We start from the raw sequence: 26,364 nt of genomic DNA, 5'->3' as shown, positions 1-26,364 counted from the left end.
CCTCCTCCCGCTAACGTCGTCACCTGTTCGATGCTCTTGGCTCGTGACCGGGGGACCCAGACTGTCAGCTATACAACGCCGTGCCGGATGTTGATCGTTTATCTGACGATGGCATCGAATCTGGTCTTGAACCACTTGATGGTGTCGTCCTTGGAGACTTGGTGGGACTTGCCGAGAGGGGTCTTAGCTCGTCTTCGTCGGGAGATTCTGACGCCTGGTCTTGTCCTGTTGAGCATTGATTAGCATCTTGTCATATCTTCTCTTGGAGGTTTGCATTCAGCCAAGCAGCAGCAATCGCATCTCGCCCGCATCATCCTGTATGCCTAACTTGCGCCCACCATCCACACCTCGCCGTGCCGTTTCCAAACAGATCCAGATCTTGGGGTGTACTCACATGCAGCAGTAAAAGTCCATTCCATAGATACCAATAGCCGGGTCATATTTGATTCCCAAATCAATGTGCTCAGAGATACCGAAACCAAAGTTGCCAGTGTCGGAGAAGTTCTTCTTCCTCAGCTCGTATTCCTTGACCTTCAGACCTCTCTCGAGAATCTCCTCAGCCTTGGGACCTCGCACTGTGACGTGAACTGAGATCTTTTCGTTTCGTCGAATGCCGAAGGATCGGACGGTGTAGCGGGCTTTGCCTATACATCTTTGTGTTAGTACACACTGCACGCGCAAGACATTCTCGGTAGTTGTAGTGTGGATGCTGGATGGGAGACGCACTGTAGACAGGAGTTTGACCAGACAACTGCTCAAGCACCTTCGCGGCTCTGGTCAATCGATCACCAGACTCGCCGACCGATATATTCAGGACTAGCTTGTCGATTCGCAGTTCCCTCATGGGGTTGGAGCTCTTGTCGTTGCCTTCCGCCATTTTGACTACGGTTCAGGTAGTAATGTGCGGTGTTAACGAGTGCGACAGAGTGTGTGGTGTGTGAGGGTGGTGTAGACAAGTCAATTCGTGATTTGTGGAGAGGGACTTGGTACAGCGAATTTTGGAAAGGTGCGCAGTTGTGCGCCAAGGAGCTAGTGGGCGACGAATTGGGAAGGAGCGGCGGAGGTTTTGATGATGCGGTGGGCGAGGCTACAGTGCGGCGGCAGGTACGACTTGGACTTGGAATTTTTGGAGACGGTGACTTTGACTTGTGATAGGTGCTGGTGTTGATTCGAAGAAACTGCTTGTTCGAGCCTACAGAATACTTAAGTGTATCTTGTAGTCATCGACCTGCAGCGTAGAAAAGCTGCGGCCTATCTACGAACATATTTTTGAGCATATCCAGAAGTCGCTCTTGGGCGCAAAGCTTCAGCCATGGCGAACAAGCAAGGAAAGATGGTAAGCACGATCGCATACCAGTTGAAATGTGCTAATGAAACTGAACAGGCAAACCTCATTAATTACCGGATGCGCGTTACGTTGAACGATGGCCGACAAATGACAGGTCAAATGCTGGCATTCGACAAACACATGAACCTCGTTCTAGCAGATACAGAAGAGTTCAGAAAAGTTCGAGACAAGGGCAAGTCGGGCGCACCACCAGCTCCGGGCTCAGCAGCAGCGACTATGGTCGAGAAAGATGAGAAAAGAACGCTTGGTCTGCTCATTCTGAGAGGAACGAACATTGTGTCCTGTTCAGTTGAGGGACCACCACCGTCAGATCCATCAGCGAGACTTGGGACGAGTGCGCCTGGTGGCGCGCCGGCGGCACTGCAAGCAGGACAGGGTATTAGCAGACCGGCTGGGAGGGGACTGCCTGTTGGGCTTGGAGGGCCAGTTGCTGGGTTGGGTGGACCGCCACCAGGTGGGTTTGGATTTCCTCCTGCTGGTGCGCCGCCGCCGGGCTTTGGAAGAGGTGCACCTCCTGGTGGTCCGCCTGCTGGATTTCCTGGTCAAGCTCCACCGTTTGGGCAGCCACCGCCTGGGTTTGGTAGGGGTGCTCCTCCGCCAGGTTTTGGTGGGAGATAGGAGGATTGGGAAATGTTCGGTATCAACATAGAACATACAGCGTCCGGACCTGCACCAAGACCCAAACAGTCCACATTCAGCAACACATTGCGTTGTCCAGGCACGCTACTGCAACCCACAACATCGATGAAGATGGAAGGCGGATGCTGGGTCGTGACTGCTGCAAGGCAGCTACTACGAGAGCTAGAAACAGCGTCGCAACCGAGAAGGGTCAAGGCTTGGTCTTGAGCTTTCAGCAGAAAAAGCTCGCTGCTTGGCGGTCAAGCCGACAGAGTGCTACCATGGAAGGGGTCGCAGGTGGTCGCGAGAGGCAGAAGCCAACGATGCACAGAAGAAGCAATAGAGATTTTTCGATGCTAGTATAGGAGCAGCAGAATTGACCGCTCCTCTTGATTTCATATACTTAGTAAACGTTTTACCGTCAATGTAGGCACGTGACCGATTTCCCGGTTGATCCCCAAGTCGGACTTTGGAGTTGCAACATCCGAAGCGCAGCTTCACGGAGTCAGTAAGCAGCACTTTACAACTATCGCGACCACACTCGTCGCTCTTTTCTGCTTGTCGACCTCCTCCCTCGCCATCAGCCGTCCAATTGAAGCCCACCATGGCTGCCGCAATCAAAGCGATCAATGCGAAGATCCGCTCCAACAAGGTCGCGGACTACTTCTGCTCAACCCGTACGATGTCCCAATTACCATACAAATAAGATCCTCTTGACCAAGTGCATTGCGTCAAAAGTGACTGCGCATGTATCTTGAGGATAGACATATCGACGATATCACAAGTCCGAGAAGCTAACAACATGTCCAACAGATTTCTGGGGACCTGCCTCGAACTTCGGTATTCCATTAGCAGCCATCGCGGACATGAAAAAGGACCCTGAGATGTGAGTCTCACAACAAACCCTTCTGCTGCTATCTGTTCCGGCGGCACTGTCTGCATGACTACCTTGCCCAGTGTCCCATCCCGAGGCGCATGCACCGTATGCCCTGTTACGAGAACATGTGCTCACATCATGCCCTACAGTATCTCCCCACAGTTCACACTGGCCCTTTCCGGCTACTCTGCCACATTCATGCGATACGCTCTCGCCGTAACGCCCAAGAATTATCTCCTCTTCGCCTGCCATGCCGTCAACTTCACCTCGCAATCAGTACAGGGCTACAGATGGTACGACTACAACTACTGGGGTGGTAAGGCCAAGTGGGATGAAATGAGGGCGAACGCGAAGCAGGAGGGAAACGAGATCGCGGACCAGGCGCAGGGTATGGCTGAGCAGGCGAAAGGGAAGGTTGAAGATGCGGCCAAGGCGGTGCAGAAGAAGGTGTCGTAGTGGAAAGGTTGATAGGGTAATAGGTTGAGGTCAGTGGTGTATAGGCATCAAGAAAGAGCGAGCTGCGTCTGCATATACTTAACTTTGTACGTTTGGAGCAAGAGCATCAGAGCAGATTCTACAGGCTCATGGTTGGTATTGACGACTGACTTGTTTGGCGATTGAACAAATTTATGCTACAACAAGCTACCTTGCTATGTGTTGCTGACTAACATTGCGGACAGTGGTGAAGGGCCTATGAACGCCGCAGCATGCTCTTTTGGCATCTCGTGCGCTTCAAGGCCAATCCGAGTTCCAGCACACTACAGTCCCATTCCACGACGAAGACACAGCTTCGCGCCGCTATCCTCAACAGAACGCCAGGGCAACCCGTAGGGGACCCGTAGGGATCCCACCCAAGGTCAGAGAACGAACTCAAGCAGGCGCTGTGTACTAACTGTAGCTCCTGCTTCATCATGATTCATACGGTGAATTGGAAGGTGCATGATCTGTCTAGCAAAGAAGCCGCAGACTCCACTAATTGCTCACAATATCGCAGCAAGCAGGAGAGCACCACGATCGACATGTGGCATCGGCTACAATTTGGCAAGCACAGGAGTCCTCAGCCTCCGGCCAAGGAGTGACCTTCTCTCCTATCATTTTTTCTCAGGTACAGCAGTTCCAAGAGCAACAAACAGGTGGTTGAGTGCAGGTGAGCACAATACTTCTCTTCCATCTCGCCAACCCAAACAATACAAAGCTCATGCCGTCCCGAGTTTACCGCAAGATGCTGCGGCGCCTGAGTTTTGCCTGTAAGCACCTCAATAATCAATGCCGCAGACCCCTTGCAGCGCCAGAGATTGCTACCAAGACATGGCATTAATGATCCGGCCAGCTGTCCGGAGCTTGGGACCATCGTGGTCTCGCTCATGTCAACAATCAAGGCACATCCGCTCACTGCCCATACCACCTGACTTTTGCTTCGACTTGATATACCATTCGTTTTCGTCAGACAATCTTGCAGCGACGGACACGATACGCTCCTTCAACGACAGTATACAGCTTTGCCCGCTAGACGGAAATGATTGTCAAAGACATATGACGAGCGTTATTGCACACTCCAGAAAACCAATGCTTCCAGCATCGCAGTTTAAGGCTGTCAAAAATACAGTGGAAATTTGACCATCTCGAACTGTTCAGTTTCTCTCCAGGTGAATCCCGGTCACTGTTCGCCAAGCACATCAGACGCGTAACCACAAAAGCCGCACTTCATGACCAGGGTCCCGAACCAAGGACAACAAGACAATGCCAAGTTACATAATGAGATCATGACCGCGACCTCGACGCCGTCGTTTCCTCGAGTTCCTTTGCCGAAAGCGCAGACCATTCAGTAGGCATAGTCTATGCAACTTTCAGCGAGAGACGTGTTAGAGCTTTCCCCTGAGTACTCGATATGCTCAACTCGGTCGTTTCAGGGGTGAATCTACATATAGTCTTTGGCCAACGTGATGGCTAAAGACATGTCTACTCTCCGCCATTGGCTTACTTCACGGCCCACGTTGGGCACTAAGAGCTTCCGATGCGCTAGAGATGTGAAAATGCGGGGAGAGCTGAGATGGTGATGTGATGTAAGTGGGCGTGCGATCGCGTAGACAAAAGTTCACGCATCAAATCGGAATTCACATCCCAGAGAAATCACCTACCACCAGAAGATGTTGAGGTCCTGGCTCATATCACCATGCCTTTACCGCTTGTATTGGCAACAGCTACCTTCTGGTTGATAAATGAAGTTTGCCTCTGAGCATGACTTGCTACAAGCTCCGACGACCGTCTCGACCATTCACAGAAGGTCCAGCCGCGTCTAAAGAGGTGACCACAAAGGCTATGCTCCATGTGTTGGAACGCCCTCAGAATGGGGACACTGCAGGTCTGACCAACCATCTAGACTTTTGTCCCCTACTCTCTGAAGCAAAGCACAATGATTGGCGTATGCCAAGTTGTTTGTTTGTTTGGCATTATTCAGACTCGGAGCACACAGCTTATCGGCTAACGTTGCGTGCGATACTTGCAGCATGCCACGCAAAGCCTGGCTGTTGCTGGAACACGCACGCCAGAATTGTACGACAAGGATCGGAGACGTAAGTGGCTCGATTGATGTAAGGCTTCAGGAATAGGTAAGGACGGAGTCCACTTCGGTCTTGGTGGCTTCGTAGGAGCATCATCTGCCTTCAAGAAGTTAGTCTTGTGTTATTGCAGGACGCGTTGTCCGGGACTCCCAAGGAAGAAAAAAAGCTTCGAGAGCACTGTGCTGGCTCCGCCCCCATAAACAGCAGATTTTCCCAAGTTGAGAAGTGTATTTTCTTTCCTTCATCCCTCTCGCTACTATACCAACCCGTACATCGAGCTGTCGTCCATACACACACAAGAATCAGCCAACATGAAGACCGCCGCTATTGCTCTGGCTCTGGCCTCTACAGCCGTTGGACAGTCCCTCACTGAAGTGCTCTCCAGCTCACCACAGCTGTCAAACTTGACAACTCTGTTGCAGCCATATGCCGACCAGTTTTCCAACCTCACCAACATCACCCTCCTTGCCCCGGACAACAATGCGATTTCCACGTTCTTGAATACGACGACCGGCGCTGCTGTGGCCTCGCAACCAAACCTTGTCCAGGCCATCCTGAAGTATGTCATTGCAATCCAATAACTTCTCTCATGTACTGACCTTAATGTTTCAGCTACCACGTCCTGCAGGGCAACTACTCCAACATTACCAATACCTCCTTCATTCCCACAAGCCTTCAATCAGGCGCGTATGCCAATGTCACCGGTGGACAGAGAGTAGAGGCAGTGCCTAGCGATGGCAACGTCACATTCTTCTCCGGACTGCTTCAGAACTCAAGCGTTGTCAACGCTTCTATCCCATTCGACCAAGGCACTGTCCACATCATCAGTCAATTCCTCACCCTCCCACAGAACGTTAGCGCTACCGCCGTCGCCCTGAACCTCACCTCCGCCGTAGGTGCGATCCAGACCCTCAACCTGACCCAGCAAATCGACAACACCGAGGATCTGACCGTGTTCCTGCCCAACAACGCTGCATTCCAGCGAGTCGGTGGAAACCTCGCCAACCTCTCAACCACCGATCTCGCCAATATCCTCTCATACCACGTTGTACCGGGCCGCGTCCTGTACAGCACGCAAATCATGAACGGCTCCAGCGTCGGCACACTCAGCCAGGGCTCCAACCTCACCGCACGACTGGAAGGCGAGGACGTCTACATCAACCAGGCGCGTGTCATCCGACCAAACGTCCTTGTTGCAAACGGTGTCATCCATGTCATCGACCGAGTTCTCAACCCGGCCAACGCAACCGCCGCACCAAACACCTCGGCGTCAAGTACCGAGGAGGCTTTCGCAGGTGCTACTAGCGCCAGTGACGAGCCATTCACCTCTGGTGTCCCAACTCCTACCTCTGCCATCGAGAGCGATGCAGGCGAGGCTCAAGCAACTGGTGGTTCCTCCAGCAGCTCTGGTGGTGCCTTCCGACCGCTTGAGACTGGCGCCATCGGTATGGCTGCGCTGTTTGGTGGTGCTGCTGCTGTTATGAACATGTAATAAAATCTGCCATGGATGAGTGTACTTTGAGCCATTCAGCGCTCAGTACATGCGTTTAGCGCAAGACAAGCATGAAATCGCAAGAAATGAGTGTATGCATATATGTACCGAATAGTATGCAAGATATAATGAGAAGATAATCAAATGTCCTTTTCGCACGAAATTGGTCACTTCGCTTATTCATTTTTCCGTGCCGCCTAGGCTTATCACTTCTTGGCCCTTTGTACATGTCTAGCTCCATTCTACCTTCCATCAATTCGGTGCTGTGGTGTTCTTGGGAGCTTCGAACGTGCTGAATGAAGATGCACATCGGTCATTTAAGCTGTCGATGTCGTGAGTAGAACCTACAAATATCAATAGCAGCTCTGCCATGTGAGACCTACTAGTAGCTTTATCAGCCTACCGCCGCCGACTCGGCCGCTACTCGAGCATCGCGTGTACCCAAGGTCCCTTTTCCCATTTTCCAATCGACTCTCAGCTCGGACGATCCACGACCGATGTCATACCACCGTCCACGACTATCTGAGTCCCAGTAATATATGACGAAGCTTCATCACTACTCAGAAATGCAATAGCCTGCGCAACCTCGAATGCAGTTCCCATTCTCCCCAATGGCACGGAAGCCGCCCGCTTCCGAACTGTCCCCTCGTAGTCTCCATTGCTATATTCGAATGCCAGTCGCGCGACAAGCGGCGTATGCATCAGACCTGGCACGACGACGTTAACGCGGACACCGTGTGGGGCATAGCGAACCCCGAGAGTCTGTCCCATGTTGACAATTGCTGCTTTGGTTGTGGAATAGCCGATATGCGAGCGACCTGCGAACCTGCGCTTCGTTAGTCGTGTTGCAAAGAGTCGATGCTGTACGGGCGTGTGCTTCGCGCGAACAGTCTTACCCTTTTCCTGTTATCGACGATAAGAGAATCACGGAGCCTGATTTCTGCTTCTCCATGATTGGAAGGACCTGACCGGTACACAGAAATGCGGAAGTAAGGTTAACATCCAACTGGCTTTGCCAAACCTGCGACAAGTCAGTACTTCCTTCCATGAATAGTGCTACCTCACTCACCTCATCCGACATCTCAGCAGGACCTCCAGGCGCGCTCTTTCCCACATTGCATACCAGCACATCGATTCTGCCATGTAAATCCATGCATTTCTTCACCAGTTCTGTCACGTCAGCCCGTTTCGTGACATCCGTCTTCACCACATCGATTCGTGCGTTCTTGACTTCTTCTTCCACGCGCTTCTTCGTCAGTTCTGCTGAGGCTAGATCGATATCGCAGCCGAAGATCTTTGCTCCGGACTGAGAGAGGACTTTTGCTGTTGCGGCGCCGTTGCCCCAGATTTCTTGGTCGTAGTCTTGGGGGACTTGGCCTATGCCTGTTAGGAGGACGACTTTGTCTTGTAGGTCGGTGTAGATGACGGGCATGTTTCTGGTGGTGGTGATGAGCTGTACGAGGTTGTGGTATCGGGTGTGAATCTGCTATCAAATTTCTTACCTATGTATGCCTTAGCACATCACAGAGAGAGCAATTCTGCCCATGGCATGCTATCCCGGCCGTCATCGGCCGACCAGAATCGAGTGAGGAGAACACCGCAATAATTACTCCTCATGCTCCAAGTCGTTGCATGACTCTCTGGATTTCGAAGCAACTTACACCGCGACTGAAGTACAGAGAAAACCGCCGACGCCAGCGCTCCTTCCTTACCAGCAGTTGGCTATGTGAGAGTATAAAGAATCTGTTTCGTCACGTATCACAGAGCAATTCTGACCCAAAACCTGAGGGTTACCCAGCTGTGCTGTCAACGTTCACTTTCTCATACATGGTAACAATAATCGCACAACGCATGGACATCAAGACGGCCAAAGTACTCGTACTCGCACAGTACCTGGCGAGGCTGGCAAATTCCACGAGGTAAATGACTGCTAGAAATAGTACTTAGTGAGAGTTGGTTCGGGAGACTGTGGCTAAGTTCGAGCGGCGGGCCGCAAATTTGTTCTTCCCACAGTAGTGTACATGCTTCTTGGGTTGCTTCTTGCGTCGAGCGTGTGCGAACGGCGAGCTATTAAGTGTTCTGCACGATCACGAGGGTTACGACGAATGACACCAGCAACGCCTCAATATGTCACCAGCTCGAGGGAAGGAGCGCATGGTTGACGTCGCTGTGTGGCTGAAACTGGAACCTCTGCCTCGCCAATCGTTTGCTCTGACCAATCTGAACACCTGAAACAACGAGAAGTGGTCGAGGCGAAATTGCCCCTGAGCAGATCTCCATTCTCGTTCAGTCCTCTTCGGTAAAGACGGTCCTTTCAACCACTCTGATGCCGCTGTTATGCTGGCGTCCCCTTCAAACGTCTCCCTTGCCAGGCCAAAGTCACACTAAAGTCGCATCGCTGCTGGGACCAGCTCCAAGGTAAGGAGGCAAACACGGATCAAAAAAAGAGTATCATCGTCTGCTCGTGCTGTCTCTTTCCTGTCCATTCCAAGTACATTCACCACTCATTACAGTTGCTACGTAACTATTACACACTCATTGACTTTCAGTTACAAACACTCTCACGAACAATCCAATCAACATGCGATTCACTCCAGTCCTCTTCCTGGCTACCGCCGCCTCCGTCTGCGCTCAAGACCTCAATTCTATACTCTCCAACATCGTCACAAACAGCGACCTATCTTCGCTATATTCTTCGGCGCTCTCCCAGGTTGAGTCCTTGACAGAAGCCGCAGCGACCAATACCGAGGCCTCAGCATCTCTTGCATCGCTTGCATCCCAGTACAGCGTCACCGATCTCCTCGCATCCGCGACCAGCGCAGTTTCGTCCGCAACCGACGCAGCTGGAAGCGCATACAGCTCGGCCGCTTCAGGCGTAACCAGCGCTGCTTCCTCTGCTCGATCCTCAGCCTCCGACGCTGCCTCTTCGGTTTCTGGTGCTGCCTCATCCGCAGCGTCGTCTGCTTCGGCATCTGCTGACGCAGGCTCTGCTGTCCAAGTTGGCAGCGTGGGCATGATCGGTGCCGGTATCCTCGGCATGGCGATCCTTCTGTAAATTAGCCTGACTGTGCAGCTTACCATCAACAAGCAATAGTCGCCTGTCCATATATGTAAAGAATCTTAAAAGGCCATCGACAACATCCAGGCCACTGAAAAACATTATGGTATGCCTCCAGGCATAGGGTTTGGGTCGGAATAGCATAACTCAAAATGAAGATACCCCATTTGCAACCAATTAGAAGTCTTCTGTACCTGCCTGCAAGCCACTATTGCTCAAGCTCAATCACAACCTTACCCCGACATCTCCCAGTATTCATCCTTTCAAAAGCTTCAGGCGTCTTCTCAAACGGAAACCTGCTATCAATAATCACATCTTCATCCTTCAAAGTACTAACCTCCTCTAACCACTCCTTCTTCGCCTCAAGAATAATACACTGATACTTCGGCACAAAACCCCACTGACCAAGGAAATACCTCATCACCATCCTCGGATGCGTCAGATAAATCGCCGACCCTCCCATACTCGACCGACTCGTCTTGTCCCCAACGATAGTAACATAACTCTTCGCCATCCCAATCGTCTCAACACCACCCACATTATCAATGATCGCATCGGGGCCGAATGCCCTCACTGCATCGACCACAGCACTCGGACCACTCGTGTAATCCACAATCTCATCCGCGCCCAGACTCCTCACAAACTCCGCATTCCGATGTGAACAGGACGCGAGCACCGTCCATCCCCTCTGCTTCGCGAGCTTAATCGTGTAAATCCCCGTTGAACTCGAACCCCCAAGCACGACGAGCCTATTCTCACTCGCGGGCGTCTTTGTCATGACATCACTAACGCGATCAATACTCGTCCTCGCGGTCAAAAACACAAGCGGCAGGCTCGCAGCCTGCGCATGACTAAGATGACCCGGCTTCTTAATCATACACGCCTTCCGGAGATCAAAGTGGCTAACCTCAGTGAGACAGCCCGTGTTCCCAGAGAAATCAGGTATGATCCCGAATACCTCGTCGCCTTTCTGGAAGTCAGTGATCTCGGGCGATGTGGCGAGGACTTCGCCGGAGAAATCGCGGGCTAGGAGTTTTGTGCCGGAGAGGTAGGGGAGGTTGAAGAGGGGGAGGTTCATGAGTTGGATGTCGACGGGGTTTATGGAGGCGGCGTGGATCTTGATGAGGATGTGGTGGGGGAGTGGTTGGGGTGGAATGGGGGTGTTTGTAAGGGCGAGGGTGGTTGGGTAGGGTGTTGTTGTGTGTGTCCAGGATTTGACTTTTGTTTCGGTGGCCATTGTGGTGGTGGTTGCTTGGTTTTTGGGAGGTGAGTGGTTGATCTTGCCTTATGCTGTCGTGTGCTCTGTGTTGTGAAGTGCTCTTGCCCCCTTGAGTCTGAGTTGCGGCGTCGCACTTGCCTTGGTGCTCTTACGGATGATGTATCTTGCACGAGCGAGAGTTTCTTCTCGTCCACACTTACAGTATTCTGCTTTTTAATGAGCATTGAGCAGTTTCGTCTCGACCTTCAAATCCGAGAGGAGAAGCATTTCAATCCCCAACCTTGTCCTCGGTTCGACATATTCTATCTGCAGCAGCCCTTACGTCAGCCCTCTCGAAAAGCCGAGAGTTTCTCGAACTTTGGTGCTCACGATTGCCCATCATATTTCCGTGACAGTCACAAAAGTCTATGCTGTGCTGTATCAATGCGTGAGCACTGCTGCCTCGACACATCAGCTATGCATTGTTCACGAGACCGCTTAGGAATGTGAACAATGTTTCTGAGCATCGAGTCTGGACGAGAGCCGAGGTCGGACGCGCAACTTGCATCCCGAATCGCCAGAGCCACGACTTGAAACTTCCTGAATTCTTTCAGTGATCTTTTGCCTTGTAACTATCAGTCGTTGATGCTCAACGCGCAGTTGCCTCCATACTATGAGCCTTTGGTTGCCGACATGAACAGAAGTGCCAGACCGAGGTCTTCAAAGGCTCGAAAGGTTGGAGCGTAAAGCTGATTTCGATGCTTCTGATCACACCACATCTTGTTACCCATCCACAGTTTCATCGAATCACGGCTTTTCCAACTATGTTTCACAATAACCGACTTCTCCCGATGCACCTCTACCAGGATTCACCTCGTGGTCTGGCCCACAGCGATCCTTCTGCCGAGTGCCTCCCCGTCCCAAGTGAGGCACTAGGCAACCGGCTAGTCCTGCTTCGGTAAGCAATGGACGACTCTCACAAGATGTCAGGCCACATCTGAGGAGATGAAGAGTCCTCGAGCAATAAGGATGAGACGTCTATCTGATCGACGCGCGTGCCTGGGTTCAACTTCTTCGCTAGCACGGCTATTGTAGTCGAGAATGCGGCATTTCTTGATGGGTTAATTTGCCTGTTAACCTCAAAAGCTCCCCTCGCTCTGCTCACTGACATTGATGAAAGCTGCTCACCGTGTTAGACCATCTTCATCACCTCACATCGATCCAATACAGCTTCATCACTTTTCGAACCCATCCACAATCCTTTACCACCAAATCACCGAAATGCCAGCAGCAGTGCTCAACTACGGCTCGCATAACCACTCCACAGCCCACTTCCAGCCAACAGCACATCTACAGATCAAATACGTATCTCGCCTCCCAGACACGCGCACTTCCTCACCATTCTTCTCATCGCTTCGAGCCCGCTCAGCAACATTCGAAGCACCAATGTGCACTGCAACAGTAACAGAAAACACCCAATCACAATCATGGAAGATCACAGCCATCATTAGAAACGCAACATCACAACCTCAATCACAAGCTATAAAGATTTACTCATGGCCGATGTTCGCGCCAGAAGACTCGCGATTCATCGCGTCTGCTGGTACAACGGCCCCAGTTGAGCCGGCTCAGAACGGAATGATCGAGATTGAGGTGCCGAAGAGGGATCTGGCGGAGTGGAGTGAGCGGAGAGGAAAGTGGGTGCTGGAAGAGGGTATCTATATGTTTGAGATTAAGGCTTCGGAGGATCTCGGTGCGGGTACGGGCATTGTGAAACAGGTGTCTGTGGTTGGACATATGGAGTGGTCGGAGTAAGATGATGCTTTGCGTCCTCTGTCAGCATTGACTGGCGTTTTGCCTTCTTCTCTTCCAGCTGTCTGGCCTATCATCGAGACGACTTCTTCTTCATCTTCGGCATGTTCCCATATCAGTTCTGAAACCATCTACTTGCTACCTCAAACCTCGTCCATCCTACTCCGCCACCATGTCCGACTTCACACTTTCCCACCTCATAAGCTCGGTAACGCGCCATATCAGACTGCATCCACGCAAGCTCGCTCTCATTCTGTTAACATGAAAATGCGACCATATTTCACATGCACCGTTGGCGAGCTGTCTAACCACGTACCTACCTGTTCTGTCCCTCTTCGCATTTCCTCGTCATCGACTCTGGACAGAGACCGCGCCATGATCGCATACTTCCTAGACCATCTGCTCTGACGAGTCCTGGCCTACAGATGCACATCAACGTCAAACGGCAACAGGCATTCAGATTTGCTTGCAGGAGATATGATAGCGACGTCCTCGTCGCATCTCTTTTTGGTCGGCCCTGCTTGAATAGGTGATCACTGATGAGTCGTGTCTGCTTCAGCTGTGCATAGGGGATTCGTACCTGCATATACTGCGTCGTGCTCGGTCGTACCTGCTGCTTTTATGATCGTGCCTGCCTGCGTGAAGGTGGTGTGTGCCTTCCTCTATCACGATCGTACCTTCCCCCGTTATGGTCGTGCCTTCTTCTCTGATGGTCGTGCCTTCCTTCGATATGGATCGTACCTTCTTTCCATGTTGAACGTGGTTGCAATTGCCTTCGCCAGAATCTACATTCCTTACATACCCGTTGCACTTTCCTCATAGCTTGAGACCTATGTGGCAGCACGCGATCGTTGCATTCAAGATTGACGCTCGACATGAATTTTGGGTGTCTAATTGAACGAATGTTGACAATACTTTATGAAAATTCAGACCCAAGATGTACGATATTGCCAATTAGTAAGTGCTGAAAACTCCAGCTATTCAAATTGCAAAACATGAAGAACATCCAGTAACGCCCGAACCTAACGAAACCAAGACGAACACAGTAAACACAATATCAACATCTTCCCCTCCTCACTCAGACCACTCATCTTTCTGGCCTCAACACATTCACTTTACATGATACAGCCTTCCTGCCTCTCATTCCTTTCTATCCACCCACCTCACGTAGGGTTCCGCCTCGTCCCAACATAATCATCCCTCCTATCATTCACCTTCCGCACAATCCTATCTCCCCTCCCCACCTCCCTACAACTCAACCCCGTCAAACTCGCAATCTGTCTCATTGTCTTCCGTCTCATGAAACCAAGGAACAAACAACACGCTGCAACACACTCATTATCCTCGCTGTTGGGACCAACGGGGCTGTCGTCGACTTCCCAGATGAACTCGAAGAATGTTTTGGCGTTGTCGGCGGCGGTTTGGGCGGTGGGGTCGTTTGTTGCGTTGGAGGCCCAAGAGTCGATTTTGGAGGAGATTGTGGAGAGTGTTGGTGGTTGATTGGGTACTGGTGCCGGTGGTGAGGGCGAAGTTGATTTGGCCTTTTTGGCAGGCGATGATGTGGGTGGAGATGTGGACAGGGTCCGCTTGCGTTTGCGTTCGGATGCTGGCGCGACTTCCGTGTCTGCGTTGGATAGTTGTAGACCGTGGTCGGCGTAGAGTTGACCTACTTGCGCCCTGGCTGTTTTCTTGAGATCTGCTATGTTGTCTCGAACCTGCTTGCCTAAGTTGCGTTGTGTGCTCTGGACAAATTCATCACGAGATATGGAAACGACGTCGGCTTGTGAGTCAGTGAGGTCGAATACAACATGCTTCAATCTCTTGCGAGGGGACGACGTCGACTTGACTTTGTCTCTCGTTGCCGAGTCGAATAAGTCGGCTGCTGTTGGACGTTTTCTGTGTCCTGTCTTCGTGCTAGTCTTGACGATGTTCGAAGTGGTCTTGTCCTGCTGATCTTGAGCTGTTTCTGTCGCCTTTGAAGAAGCCCTTGTCGCTCTAGATGTGGTAGCTGGTATGTGTTCACCAGACTGATCGTCGTCGGACTCATCGTCCTTGCGCCTGCCTTTCTTGATTATCGAGTCTTCACCATCGGATTCATCACCGCCCTTTTTCTGAGGTTTCTTCTTGGTTCCTCTCTCCTTCGTACCCTTGTCGCGTGCCGCGGCGGCTTTCTTGGTATTGTCGGCTTTTAACTGAGCAGCTGCTGACCTTTTGGCTTCATTCTGAGCGTGCTGATTTCTGAGAGCCTGGCTGGCCTTCCTGGGTGATCCTCTACCTTTTGGACTTGATGACGGATCTGCCACCTCGGCTCCTGCTTCGATCTCTGAATCCTCTTCAGCGACAGGGTCCTGTTCGGGATCTGGTACGTATTGATCATCCACTTCCCATTCAGCGTCATCTTCTTCTGCTTGTATCTCTGCCCACGTGCGGATCTGCGTTGCAGGAAACTGCTGGGCCGCAGTAATGGGTTGCAGCACCGGCCGCGCTTGACTTGTCCCAGCATTGGTATCTTCCCCTTGGGCACGGGCTCCAGTGGCAGCCTCACCGACCTCGTTGCCACCATATTGCAGGTGAGGCTGCGGTTGTCGAAGTCGAGGATCGATGTGATCCGCCAGTAACTGCTCGCTTGCCTGCCGATCATAGTCATCTTCAGGATTGTGTCCATCGTTTCCCTCGTCCTCAAACTCATCGTCTACAGCAGTGTCTTGGTACTCTTCTAGCATCCCATGGAGATCTCCGAGCACTTCGGGAGCGGCCATCATGATTTCTCTAAGCTGGCTATCATCTGCACTGTCATCAAGTCCTTCGATCTCGTTTACAAACCCCTCAGCTTCGTTCATCGCCTTGAGTACGGCACTCGGTACACGTTGGAGATCGCTGGTAGCCGTTCGCAGGTCCTGCAAAGCAGTTCTAAGCCCTCTTTCGTGTCCTGATATGATCTCTAGCAATTGTTGTCTGTCGTGTGCAGGCTGAACTCCACCCCCTGGAATGGGACGGTTCGTCCTTATATCGATCAAAGCGATCTGCTGAGGTGCAGGACTAGGTGTCGCTTCAGGTTCGCCGTTATCGTTCCTGATGGTGATGGCTTCGATTTCCTCGATCACTGAGACCAGGTCGCGAAAAGCAACATGGGCTCCTCTCAAAGTACTTCTCAGAGCTTGATAGTTTTCTGTCTCCCCATGGATCCTCATTGCCTCTAAAACGTGATATGCGACCGGCACAGTGTGATACACGTTGTTAGGCCATGACTCATCGAGCGGAGCGTTGTAGTCGATGCCGTAAGCTCGCTGCATAGCCTGTCGAACTTGATCAAGCCTGCCAGCAATACCCCGTGAGGCGAGTGAGGCCTGGCCGATGAGAGTATTATCAGACATCCGGTCGAAGCTGTCTGACCTGGACTTTACGGGACCACCGCCATGGTGAGTGGCTGCATGACCCTGATTGTCTTGGTCGTCATCATCATCGTCCTGGTCATCATCGTCGTCCTGGTCATCATCGTCGTCCTGGTCAGCTCCGTCGCCATTGCCATCGCCTTCGTCATCCCAGTCGTCGTTGCCGTTGTTTTGGTCAAGCCCAGCTTCTTGATCCTGATCGGGCATTGCAAATCCATTCAACACATTGATCAGGTCATCAAGAACATGATCTGCATACACCAGCATATTTATGAGCTCTTGCCGCCGTGTCTCTTCTCGTGACAAGTCCAGCAACACCGCCCCAGCATGTGTACCCCTCTCCACAGCGCCTTGTACCGCTACTTGATCATGCCTTGTAGCCGGATGCAGCTGATTAAGCTGAGCGGCAAATTGGGTGATCGCATCTCGGCGATTCCTCAGAACTCCCGGGAGAGCAGCGATATCCATGTTTGTATACACAATTAGCCGATGATTCGCAACCGCATAATGAGTAAATTGTTCGTCATCGGATCCCACCTCGGTACTAGCGTTCACAATCTGGTAATGCCCCGCTGCTAGATGAAGCAGTTCTATAGTGGCATCTGCGTCGATCAAGGTTGGCAGTAGAATGTTGTAATCCGCTGCTTCAATGGCAAAACGCAGCCTGGCTTCTATGAGGTTGCTAGCTTGAATCGCATTTCGCGCTCGAGGCGGGAGTGGGCTAAGGTCGTGGTCATCATAATCGATATCCAAGGCTCCAGTAAGCAGGTCGAATGCGTGTTCGTTGGCCGCAAGTAGTTCTTGAGCTGTCTCAGTGAAACCAGCAATGTCCAGAAACTCATATTGTCCTCGGATCTCGTTCTCCACATCTTCGAGGACGCTCCTGATATGATCAAGAATGGTGATCCGCTCCGCAGCATTTGCTGTTGCTAAAAACAGGCCCTCGAGATTCGCAAGCTGTTCTGAAGCATTATCGACAGCCTCGGTGCTGTCGTCGTTGAACGTTCGGAGGTAGTCGATGCGATCTTGCAGGTGCGTGAACGCAACGTTACGTGTTTGAATCTGTTGAGGGCTGCGATGTTGCTGTTGCTGCTGAGAAGCTGCTCGCCCTGCGTTGACGTGGTTGTGCCCGGGATCAGCTTGGCCTCGATGGGCATCCCGCTGGTTCTCTTCAGCGTATGCCTGTCGAGTGGCTGCAATTCTTCCTTGCAGTGCTGACAAATGAGCTCCGCCTGGCAAAGCAGCTAGGGTATCTGGAGCTGTATTCTGCGGGCTTGGAGCCTCAAAGTCTCGGCGATCTTGACTTCCCGCATTGGCTGTCGGAGTGTGATCTCGGGAACGTCTCGGTTGTGATCGATCCGGGCGCGGTTCTTGTGCGACTGGTGTATGGTCCTCATGTGCAGGAGAATCACACACACTAATGGGGTTTCTTGAAGCTCCAGGAGGTGGCGAGTCTGACGAGCTGGAATCGACTCCAGAACCGCCCAGCGGTCGCAGAATTTCAACTGCGCGCTCATTCCTCCACACAGTCATGCGGCCGATAGCATTATCTTCTGTGAACCTGATGTATGCTCCCAAGGTCTGAGGCAGTCTGGCCCAATTCCGGTTGTTCAGTCGTAGAAGCCCCCTCTCTGTGATTCGCAACGCAGTGCTGTTATTAACAGGCCTGTCCCGCAACAGAGATGGTCGCCATAAACCTTGATCGTAGACTCTCGTTTCGTTAGACCTACGACGGTATGGCGATCGGAGCTCTGTCAGGACATGTTCAGTGTTAGGAAGCCGTCGAACAAGATATAGGCTACCATCTTCGACCACGAAGAGCGTACCTCCTGCTGCATTGAGGAGGTCTGCTACGAGCGGAGGACGCTCTAAGGTGCCTACCTCCTCAGGATTCCTTGAACGCAATCGCCAGACTCGTATACCTGGGCGGAAGGGCTCCTGACTGCTGTCTGTCCGGGCAGTAGCCGGTGAGCACTGTTCACTTTTGTTTAGGGACGGCGTTGGCTGATGCTCAGTCACGGCACCCGGACAAGTGCCGCCATGCTGTTCCCCGCAATAATGATGATACAACCCGGTGTACACAGGACATGGATGACATGTGAATCTTCGGGTTTCAAGCTCTTCCGTACGATCGTTGGAAGAGAGTGTTAGGGAAGGTGGTGATGGCGTTGGATTTCGGGATGGTCTACCACTATGATCTTGTGCCCCAGCGTTCTCCTTGTTTGATGCTTGTCCAGGGCTTCTTGAAGACCGAGCTGGAGTGTCGTTATTAGAGTCTTCGTAGATTTGAAAGTCTTCATTATCTTCGTCTTCGTCCTCGTCGACCTCCTGGTTGGCATCAGTCGGATCGCGGGGCACCCAGAACTTGATCTCATGTTGATTCGGATTGTGTGGCGGTCTCGGAGCAGAGTGTCGTCCAGCGTGATTTTGATGCTGCGGTCTCGGGCCCATTGGTGTTGGACTTCCATCCGACCTTCGCCTAGGGACCCTGATGTCGTCAGCAGGTCGTTTTCTCAAGAAATTGGGAATGATGTTGCCTACACCGCCTCCCCTCAAAGTAGGGATTCTTCGTGCTGTAGCTTTTGCGACTCTTCTCCGAGCATCTCGCTTCGCAGCGAGGACATGCTTGTAATGTTGACAGCGGCTCCGTGGCTTGGGCATGGGCGGGAACTTTGGCCTTTGAGGAGGGTCGGATCTTCTGCCTAGAAGTCTGCGGACTACCTCAGAGCCAAGTAACTTGAACACTTCGTACGGTCCTCGGGGATCTCTCTTCTTCCACAAAGAAAATGTGCCTGGTGTTCTACAGTGAGCCGGTGGCACGTTGACCAGATCTTCCACGCGTAGACCCTCAGACATGATGCCAGTATCCTTCATGTCACGATTGATGAGTCGACTATTTGCGTTCTCGTACTTGCGATTCTCGGGAATGGGGCAGTAGACGTAGTCGTAAGCGCTGACTAAATTTTGACCTCTTGGTTCTGGCCATTTGGGTCGGAGTTCATCGTGGTCCTCCGAAACTGCTGAGATGTCGTCTGCCTCTGAAGACAGCTGTACAGCGGCTTGATGCCCTGGGGCAGCATTATCCTTGATGGTCCCCGTAGTGTCACTAACGGGCGAGATCTCCATAGAGACACTGTCCTGCGAAGAAACATCGTCCATGACTGTTGCGTCGTTGGCATATGAATCACCTTTCTTTGCATGTGATGGAGAGGGTAAGCTCTTGGGTGTCGGAAGCCCGGTGGCACTGAAGCTGTCAATACGATCATCGACAGCCGTCAAGTCGTGATGCGAATGACGACCAGATGAATTCGACCTCGTCGGAGTCTGCAAAGTTGAGGCATCGTTCAGTATATCGTCGATATCCATTATAGTACCAGCAGATTGCTGGTCGATCTGGCTAGAGTCATCCTCTTCAGAAGCCGGCAGAATAGGTGTGGGCTCTGTGATGTCTTGTCTTCCTGATGTTGCATCATCCTGCAGATGACCAGATGGCCAATAGTCAGTTTCCACACCATGTCGACGAAAGACGACTGGTCCTTGGGTCAAGTGATTGAGACGAATAGTCGCCCAGTGCAGCGCCTTCAATGCTGCCTGATCCCACTGGTGCTTGCTTGAGAATCCCTCAAGTTCAAGCATAGCTTTGGCAGACAATGGCTTCTTTGCGCTCAAGCCTCGAAGATGTCCTGATCGCGGTTTGATCTGAGAGTGATGTTCATCGATAAGCTGGCAGTAGTAGCCAACGATGTTCTCGATCTCCTCTGGTATGAAGAAGTCGGCTTGGTGTGCGGTGAACTCAAATAGCTCTCTGATGTCTTTGGTTCTGAAGAAGCTGCTTTCGATACAGTATTCAGCAGAGGGGAAAGTATCCTCGTGACGTTGAAGGAGCCTAAAGGTCTTTTGCAAGCTTTTCCAAATGAGGTACCATAGTTGTACTCTTTCGTCGTCGTTTCCTAAGTAGAGAGCAGTTTGGAAGTGGTTGTGAGCTTCAAATAGCCGAGCAATAATGGTGTGAACACTGTGGTCGATGCACCTGGGCATAAAACGCTGCCATTCTTCATGGTCCATGTCTGCGTCGTGCATGTATATGGTACCACATGCATGACTGATTTGCCAGCCCAGTTTCGAGAAGTGGTCTTCGAGCGCAATGGAGCATGAAGCAGACTCCGATTTCTCTATCAATCTGGTTGCCTGCTTCAACAAGTGGTTCATGACTTTGTCAGTCCATACCTCTTCAAGGCGTTTCCGGACTTCTTCGAGCTCTTGTTGAACGCCCTCGTCGACCTCGAGCTGCATTGTCGAAGCCCCGTGCTGTCGTCGGTCCAGAAAGCTGTGCAAAAATTCGCTATAGCACTCAAGCTCTTTGATCAATCGCTCTGCACCAAAATCCTGTCCATGGAAGTCGCTCGCCATCTCTTCGAGCCGATCCTTGAAAGTATAAAGATCTGAATTCCTCAATGAAGCGCGTTCTGGAGACCATGGGATATCCATGCCCATTGAGGCCGTAACATCGCTGTGGTCATCGGCTAAATCCATGTATCCAGCGGCATCGTCACGAGCTGTGCCGGCTACCCTGCGCACTTCGGCAGGTGCAGGCCGAGTGTAAGGCTTGCTTTTGCCTCTGGACCGTGCTCTGCGAGCCATGTCTGAACTGTCACTGGTGAGAAAGTAAGTAGAAAAATTCGGGTCCAATACCAGATGAGGTTGCACGAATCACACAAAATTGTAAGTGGACAAGCCAAAAGAAGGGGATAAGGATTCTGTGGAAGGCACGATAATGAGGCATGTCTGGTGGTGCTGAACCCGTTCATGGCTTCTGACAAAGTCTGAATGCAGCGGTGATGGACAAAGGCAAGTCGTTGTTGATGGAGTTGTCGCAAGGACGCACAGGCACAACACTTCACCATATCTGTTTGCGGCCGGTGATAGCGTAGCATGGTCATGCCAGCTGCATGAGCGAACTCAGGCATATTTCTCGTCATGTCTGTATTGGAAGAACATGTTGATAACACGACGATGTCCTGCTCGAGACAAGAGTCAGGGTGGGTAAAGGTACTGATGATGGTCATGGTGGCCTCGACTTGCACGTTCATGAGCGAGCAAGAATGTGTGCTAGTGGTCCGTGCGGTGCCATCGTCGGTTGTTCTCGGCATGCCTTTCTCGCCTGCATCGAGGCCGGTACAGATATCCGTCGTCTTCTGGATTGGTTCGCCAACGTCGTACGAAACTCGATGGTTGCCGTTCCAGCAGTGTCAGCACCATCATTGTATGTTTGCAGCCGTCGACGTGGTTGACGAGCGGTATTGCAGCGCACATTGGCATAGATCTGATCACATCCAGCTGCGTTAGCCGAGTCGGCACCGTTTTGAGCTGGAGTTGGAGTTTGGAGTATATAGTGTCAAGTCGTGCAGAATACGCAGCAAGGCCACCATCGTAAGGTAATCGCGGGGCATGCCAGGATGGGGGTCTGGAGTGCTCTGGATGTTGCACAACAAATGCGGCAATAGCTGACGTGACAGTACGCTGGACAACAAGGATATGCCTTCAACAGACGGATCTAAGTGGATGGCTACTTCTGGTTGTGCCTGCTTTGCAGAATAGTTGGAGTGCGTCCACGGAACAACAGCTGGATGAGCTGCAGCGACCGCGATAGCTAGAGTAACGCAGGCGCACTCATATTGCTGCCAAGTTTCAGGCTCCATCACCCCGCAAGATCTTCAACTTAGGCGTGTTTTAGCGTGCCAGTGGTGGTCTGTGCACCTGCTTGCCCTGAACTTTATTGTGCCTAACGACAGTGAAGGACAGACTCAAGGGATGCTCACATCGTTGCTTCTTCCACAGCCCACCTTCTTGTCTTCCACTACCAACACCAATCCTCTCGATTGTCGGACACTCGGTGATCACAACTCTCGAAACGAACACCGCTTAGCACCTTATACCCGAACGCAGCAACTCCAGAATCAACACGTTCTGTGACGTGATCCAGCATCCTTTGTTAGAACACTGAATACCCCTCGACGGTGTCCTGTACCTTTGATCATAAACAACTTCATTCTCCTTGAACACAAGATTCCCACAGTATAAGAAGGAAACCTTGAGAGGCTGTTGCGAAGTCTGAGATCAAATACCGTGCACAATCGTGGGCTACAGCCCGATACAGCCAGCATGGACGATTCGAATAATGCTGGAGCCCCTCCATCCCCTACTCAAAGACGAAAGTCTTTCGTTGAAATGCTCAACCCGAGAGCCTTCGGCAACTCTACAACCTCTTCTGCGTCAATGTCGACCTCACCATCCAACGCCGTTCCATCCGCTCCTGGTGCGTCGAACAATGGCAGAAAGAGCATGTCGATGGCATTAGGTCTGCAGGGTTCAGGAAATAGCCAGGAATCGCCATACAACGCCTTCAGCCGACAGCGTCGAGCGAGCATGTCAGCATCTTCCGCTAGCGGCTCAGACTTCCGCAACAGCTTTGACGAGAATGCAGTCATCGAAGAAGATGATAAGATCGGCCCAATGAACTCTCCTCCAAGCCCGTCGTTGGCTCGCAGACTCAGCTTTGGTGCTCAGGCACTTCGGGATGTGAGGCAGGGTGGAACATCTCCAACCAATAATGCCGGTAGGCGACCCTCATATTCTCTTTTCACCTTGAGTGAAGATGCGAATGCAGACAACAAGCACCCAAAGTCAAATTCACGATCCCCAGGGACGGCCAAGACTGGAGGTAAGAGTCAAGGTCGATCTCCTATCTATTTTCAATATCCCTCGTTGCATTTTATCTTTGATCTTGATCTATTCTTGTGGACAGTGGTCGGACAACGTGCTGACGAAATCTAGGAGAAGGCTTTAACTGGTCAGAAGCCATGAGAGACAGAAACAAGCGGGCTTCGATCGGGTCGAATCCTTTTTCACCTGGCCATGGCCGGAGCAAGTCTTTCAACGCACCTGCTGCAGAACCACCTAGAGAGATGCCAACCCAGCCACCACCTGCTCCAGCTGCGCGGCCTCCAGGAGCCAAGATCAAGAAACCTGACCATCTCGGTGAACGCATGCTCAGAGGTGAATTTATGATGGACTGATTGCGTTGCGGCTTTATTGAGAATGTACTATTACGAAATTGTCACGAGCTATCAAGCGATATGCAGGATTTTGACGGCTGTTCATCTACACGCTGATTGACGGGTCAGGTGCTGTTGAAGGAATTTACCCATGGTTTGCCATTACCACGATCATCGTTACACCATAGCTGGCAATATCAAGGTGTGCATGCATTGAGCCAGAGCCTGCTTTCCAGTGCAGAGCTCAGATAGCTGACTTGATCATCGTCTACTGCAAGTTGTTTCCCATATGATATGAACTGTCTCTCATCGTGGACATTCAAATTGGCCGGTTTTCTACGCAAAAAGGCAAGTTAAGCGGCCACTTTGAATGTTCGGCATGAGCTGTCTGAGATCTCGAAAGTTCAACTTGAGCCTCGTATCAGACCCACTGCGCCACAGGGATTAGTCGGGCTAAAAGACGTCATTGCGAGGTGTGGTGTCGGGACGGATAGAGCTTAGTCCTGCACATGAAGGTAACTTAGATCGTAAACACGATGCCGAGTAGTAAGCATTATTTGGTTCTTCGACAGCCATCTGAGCGTGGTGCATGATCGCGGCGCTGTGTGACTCGAGACACGCCGACTATCCTTTGTTAACCGTCAAGCAATGGTTGTTGGCAACATGACCACTTGAATCCGAGGGGTCACCAGTCGTGCCTTCCTCGGCCTTCCGACGTCTTCGACAGTTCTAGAGTACTACTTTACTCAAACCCTTGCGCAGGCACGATACATTCTCCACTGAGGCGTCACGGCTGTACTGTTCTACAGCAGTTTGCTTGAGCTAAAATGGAGAAGACGGTGAAGGGCGCGACCAAGATCAAGGTGAATCCAGACCTGGCGCAAACATGAACCTCTGTTGACCTAGACAGCTAGCAGCACCGAAGACGAAATATGTCGAGCCAATCCTGTCAGCGACGCGTGGAGGAGAGACAGGCGTTGCAGATGTCTTCCACACCCTACAGCTGAGACTGCGAGACTCAACATGGACCATCGTCTTCAAGTCACTCATTGTAGTTCATCTCATGATTAGGGAAGGAGCTCCCGATGTTACTCTGAGCTTTCTGGCAGAGTCCCCAAAGAGGCTGGCAATAAGTCAATTTACCGAAGTGCAAACACAAGGCATCAGCATAAGGCGGTACTTCGAGTATCTCCTGGAAAGAGTCAAGGCATACCAAAGTACGAAGACCGATTTCGTGCGCTCAGGAGCAGGCCACATGCGAGGCTTGACTGTCGACAAAGGTCTTCTACGCCAGACCGAGGCCGTGCAAGAGCAGATCAAAGCACTCTTGAAGTGCGACCTGCTAGGAGGAGCAGATCCCGACAATGAGATATCCATGACAGCATTTCGCCTGCTCACCATGGATCTTCTGGAGCTGTTCAAAGTTATGAACGAGGGCACCATCAATGTCCTGGAACACTACTTCGAGATGTCTAAGGTCGACGCACAACGAGCTCTAAAGATCTACAAAACATTTGGGCGTCAGACAGATCTGGTGGTCAATTACCTGTCGATGGCTCGGCAATATCAGGCATATACTCGTCTCGAGGTCCCGAAGTTGAAGCATGCCCCGACCACATTGACTTCATCACTCGAAGACTACCTGAACGATCCTGATTTCGAGGTCAATAGACGTCAATATCTAGCACAGCACGAGGCGAAAAGAACAGGAAAGCCAATACCAACTTTTACCCAGGAAAAGCCGGCACAAAAAGCAGCTCCGGCAACCACTACCACGAGTCAGCCTCAGTCACAACCTTCGCAGCCACCCAAAGGTCCGGCACCAGATCTCATAGACTTCTTCGAATCCATCGACCAGAACCAGCAACCGATGGCACAGCAGGTCTATCCTCAAGACCAACAGATGAACCCAGGCTTTGCACAGGCACAATTATACGGGCAGCAGCCGCAGATGCCACAACAAACAGGCTACAATCCCTTTATGCAGAACTTCGGCCAGCAGCCGCAGCAGCAGCCTCAACAACCCCCTCAAGCACAAGCTCTCCAGCCTGACTTCACAGGCGCTGGCTTTGGCGGCTATGGGCCTCAACCACAGCAAACACAAAACTTTGGTTTTAATACGCCTTTCTCTTCGATACCCGAAGGCAATACGGTCGACTTCTCGCAGCAAGCGATGCAAACACCTGCGCAAATGCAAAGTCCCCAGGCGTTATCGCCACAATCGTTGCAGCCGCAACCGACCGGCACGAATCCTTTCAGGCAATCAATGATGCCCACAGGTGGTGGTCAACCACTACAAGCCACGAACATTCAGCGCCAGTCTACAAATCCATTCGCGAAACATAACACAGGAGCGCTACCAAACCAGCAAATACCACAGTCGGCATCGCCACCCCCAGCCATATTTGACCAACAACAGCAGCCATTCTCGCCAGTACAGCAGGAGCCTGTAGCACAGCCTCTACAGCAACAGAAGACAGGCACGAACCCATTCGCTAAGAATAACAGCCTCTCTCCGCCGCCAGCCAACCCACTGACAGTGAACGTGACAGGAAGCACAAACCCATTCAGACAGAGTCAATTCGTCAATCAACAAACAGGTCAAGGTTGGCAGCATTCTGCTCAAAGCACATTTGGAGGCGTTGATGTGAATGGTGTACCGACGACGTCGGTCTTCCCAAGACCTGGCGCGCAGCAGCAGCAATTTTGATCTATGATTGGGACAATCTTGTGTACTATATATAATGCATAGCTGCGTCAAATTTGCAAGCATAGAAGTCGTACATGGAGGCCTCTATCAAACAGGTTTTCCTCTAGTCTCGTGCGGTCTTGCCATGAAACGTAGCGTTCATTCGCTTTTCGTGATACTATATATGCGTCTGCGGTTGCCGATTTTATTCGTGGTTATTCTGATTGTGGAATGCGGTTTCCTGCGTCTTTAAACGTTAAGTAA

At 51.6% G+C, this 26,364-nt stretch overlaps 11 protein-coding genes across 11 annotated transcripts; 6 read left to right on the top strand and 5 right to left on the bottom strand.

Moving 5' to 3' along the window:
* Positions 1-98: 98 nt before the first annotated feature.
* RPL11 (60S ribosomal protein L11) lies at positions 99-877 on the bottom strand (the record flags this gene model as incomplete). The annotated part of the gene is made up of 3 exons (XM_064872362.1): positions 99-225; positions 395-644; positions 727-877. 3 exons carry the CDS (start codon positions 875-877, stop codon positions 99-101), a joined length of 528 nt encoding a protein of 175 aa, XP_064731020.1.
* Positions 878-1,312: 435 nt separating this feature from the next.
* smb1 (Small nuclear ribonucleoprotein-associated protein B) lies at positions 1,313-1,966 on the top strand (the record flags this gene model as incomplete). Its single annotated transcript, XM_064872361.1, has 2 exons — positions 1,313-1,336; positions 1,385-1,966. The coding sequence occupies 2 exons, from the start codon at positions 1,313-1,315 to the stop codon at positions 1,964-1,966; spliced, it is 606 nt and encodes a 201-aa protein (XP_064731019.1).
* Positions 1,967-2,570: 604 nt separating this feature from the next.
* Positions 2,571-3,299, top strand: PMZ80_003933 (uncharacterized protein; the record flags this gene model as incomplete). Its single annotated transcript, XM_064872360.1, has 3 exons — positions 2,571-2,643; positions 2,780-2,852; positions 2,993-3,299. The coding sequence occupies 3 exons, from the start codon at positions 2,571-2,573 to the stop codon at positions 3,297-3,299; spliced, it is 453 nt and encodes a 150-aa protein (XP_064731018.1).
* Positions 3,300-5,715: 2,416 nt separating this feature from the next.
* Positions 5,716-6,896, top strand: PMZ80_003932 (uncharacterized protein; the record flags this gene model as incomplete). The annotated part of the gene is made up of 2 exons (XM_064872359.1): positions 5,716-5,963; positions 6,017-6,896. The coding sequence occupies 2 exons, from the start codon at positions 5,716-5,718 to the stop codon at positions 6,894-6,896; spliced, it is 1,128 nt and encodes a 375-aa protein (XP_064731017.1).
* Positions 6,897-7,370: 474 nt separating this feature from the next.
* On the bottom strand, positions 7,371-8,328 carry PMZ80_003931 (uncharacterized protein; the record flags this gene model as incomplete). Its single annotated transcript, XM_064872358.1, has 3 exons — positions 7,371-7,722; positions 7,793-7,917; positions 7,966-8,328. The coding sequence occupies 3 exons, from the start codon at positions 8,326-8,328 to the stop codon at positions 7,371-7,373; spliced, it is 840 nt and encodes a 279-aa protein (XP_064731016.1).
* A 1,199-nt stretch (positions 8,329-9,527) lies between these two features.
* Positions 9,528-9,935, bottom strand: PMZ80_003930 (uncharacterized protein; the record flags this gene model as incomplete). Its single annotated transcript, XM_064872357.1, has 1 exon — positions 9,528-9,935. One exon carries the CDS (start codon positions 9,933-9,935, stop codon positions 9,528-9,530), a length of 408 nt encoding a protein of 135 aa, XP_064731015.1.
* Positions 9,936-10,162: 227 nt separating this feature from the next.
* Positions 10,163-11,191, bottom strand: PMZ80_003929 (uncharacterized protein; the record flags this gene model as incomplete). Its single annotated transcript, XM_064872356.1, has 1 exon — positions 10,163-11,191. One exon carries the CDS (start codon positions 11,189-11,191, stop codon positions 10,163-10,165), a length of 1,029 nt encoding a protein of 342 aa, XP_064731014.1.
* A 1,242-nt stretch (positions 11,192-12,433) lies between these two features.
* PMZ80_003928 (uncharacterized protein) lies at positions 12,434-12,967 on the top strand (the record flags this gene model as incomplete). Its single annotated transcript, XM_064872355.1, has 1 exon — positions 12,434-12,967. The coding sequence occupies one exon, from the start codon at positions 12,434-12,436 to the stop codon at positions 12,965-12,967; it is 534 nt and encodes a 177-aa protein (XP_064731013.1).
* A 1,160-nt stretch (positions 12,968-14,127) lies between these two features.
* PMZ80_003927 (uncharacterized protein) lies at positions 14,128-20,997 on the bottom strand (the record flags this gene model as incomplete). The annotated part of the gene is made up of 1 exon (XM_064872354.1): positions 14,128-20,997. The coding sequence occupies one exon, from the start codon at positions 20,995-20,997 to the stop codon at positions 14,128-14,130; it is 6,870 nt and encodes a 2,289-aa protein (XP_064731012.1).
* A 1,521-nt stretch (positions 20,998-22,518) lies between these two features.
* PMZ80_003926 (uncharacterized protein) lies at positions 22,519-23,432 on the top strand (the record flags this gene model as incomplete). Its single annotated transcript, XM_064872353.1, has 2 exons — positions 22,519-23,077; positions 23,191-23,432. 2 exons carry the CDS (start codon positions 22,519-22,521, stop codon positions 23,430-23,432), a joined length of 801 nt encoding a protein of 266 aa, XP_064731011.1.
* Positions 23,433-24,238: 806 nt separating this feature from the next.
* PMZ80_003925 (uncharacterized protein) lies at positions 24,239-26,121 on the top strand (the record flags this gene model as incomplete). The annotated part of the gene is made up of 2 exons (XM_064872352.1): positions 24,239-24,274; positions 24,322-26,121. 2 exons carry the CDS (start codon positions 24,239-24,241, stop codon positions 26,119-26,121), a joined length of 1,836 nt encoding a protein of 611 aa, XP_064731010.1.
* Positions 26,122-26,364: the final 243 nt, after the last annotated feature.

Source organism: Knufia obscura, assembly GCF_036327395.1.
Source record: "Knufia obscura strain CCFEE 5817 isolate CBS 148926 chromosome Unknown scaffold_4, whole genome shotgun sequence".
In the NCBI taxonomy this organism is placed as follows: Eukaryota; Fungi; Ascomycota; class Eurotiomycetes; order Chaetothyriales; family Trichomeriaceae; genus Knufia; species Knufia obscura.
This window is presented reverse-complemented; position numbering and strand designations above follow the sequence as displayed.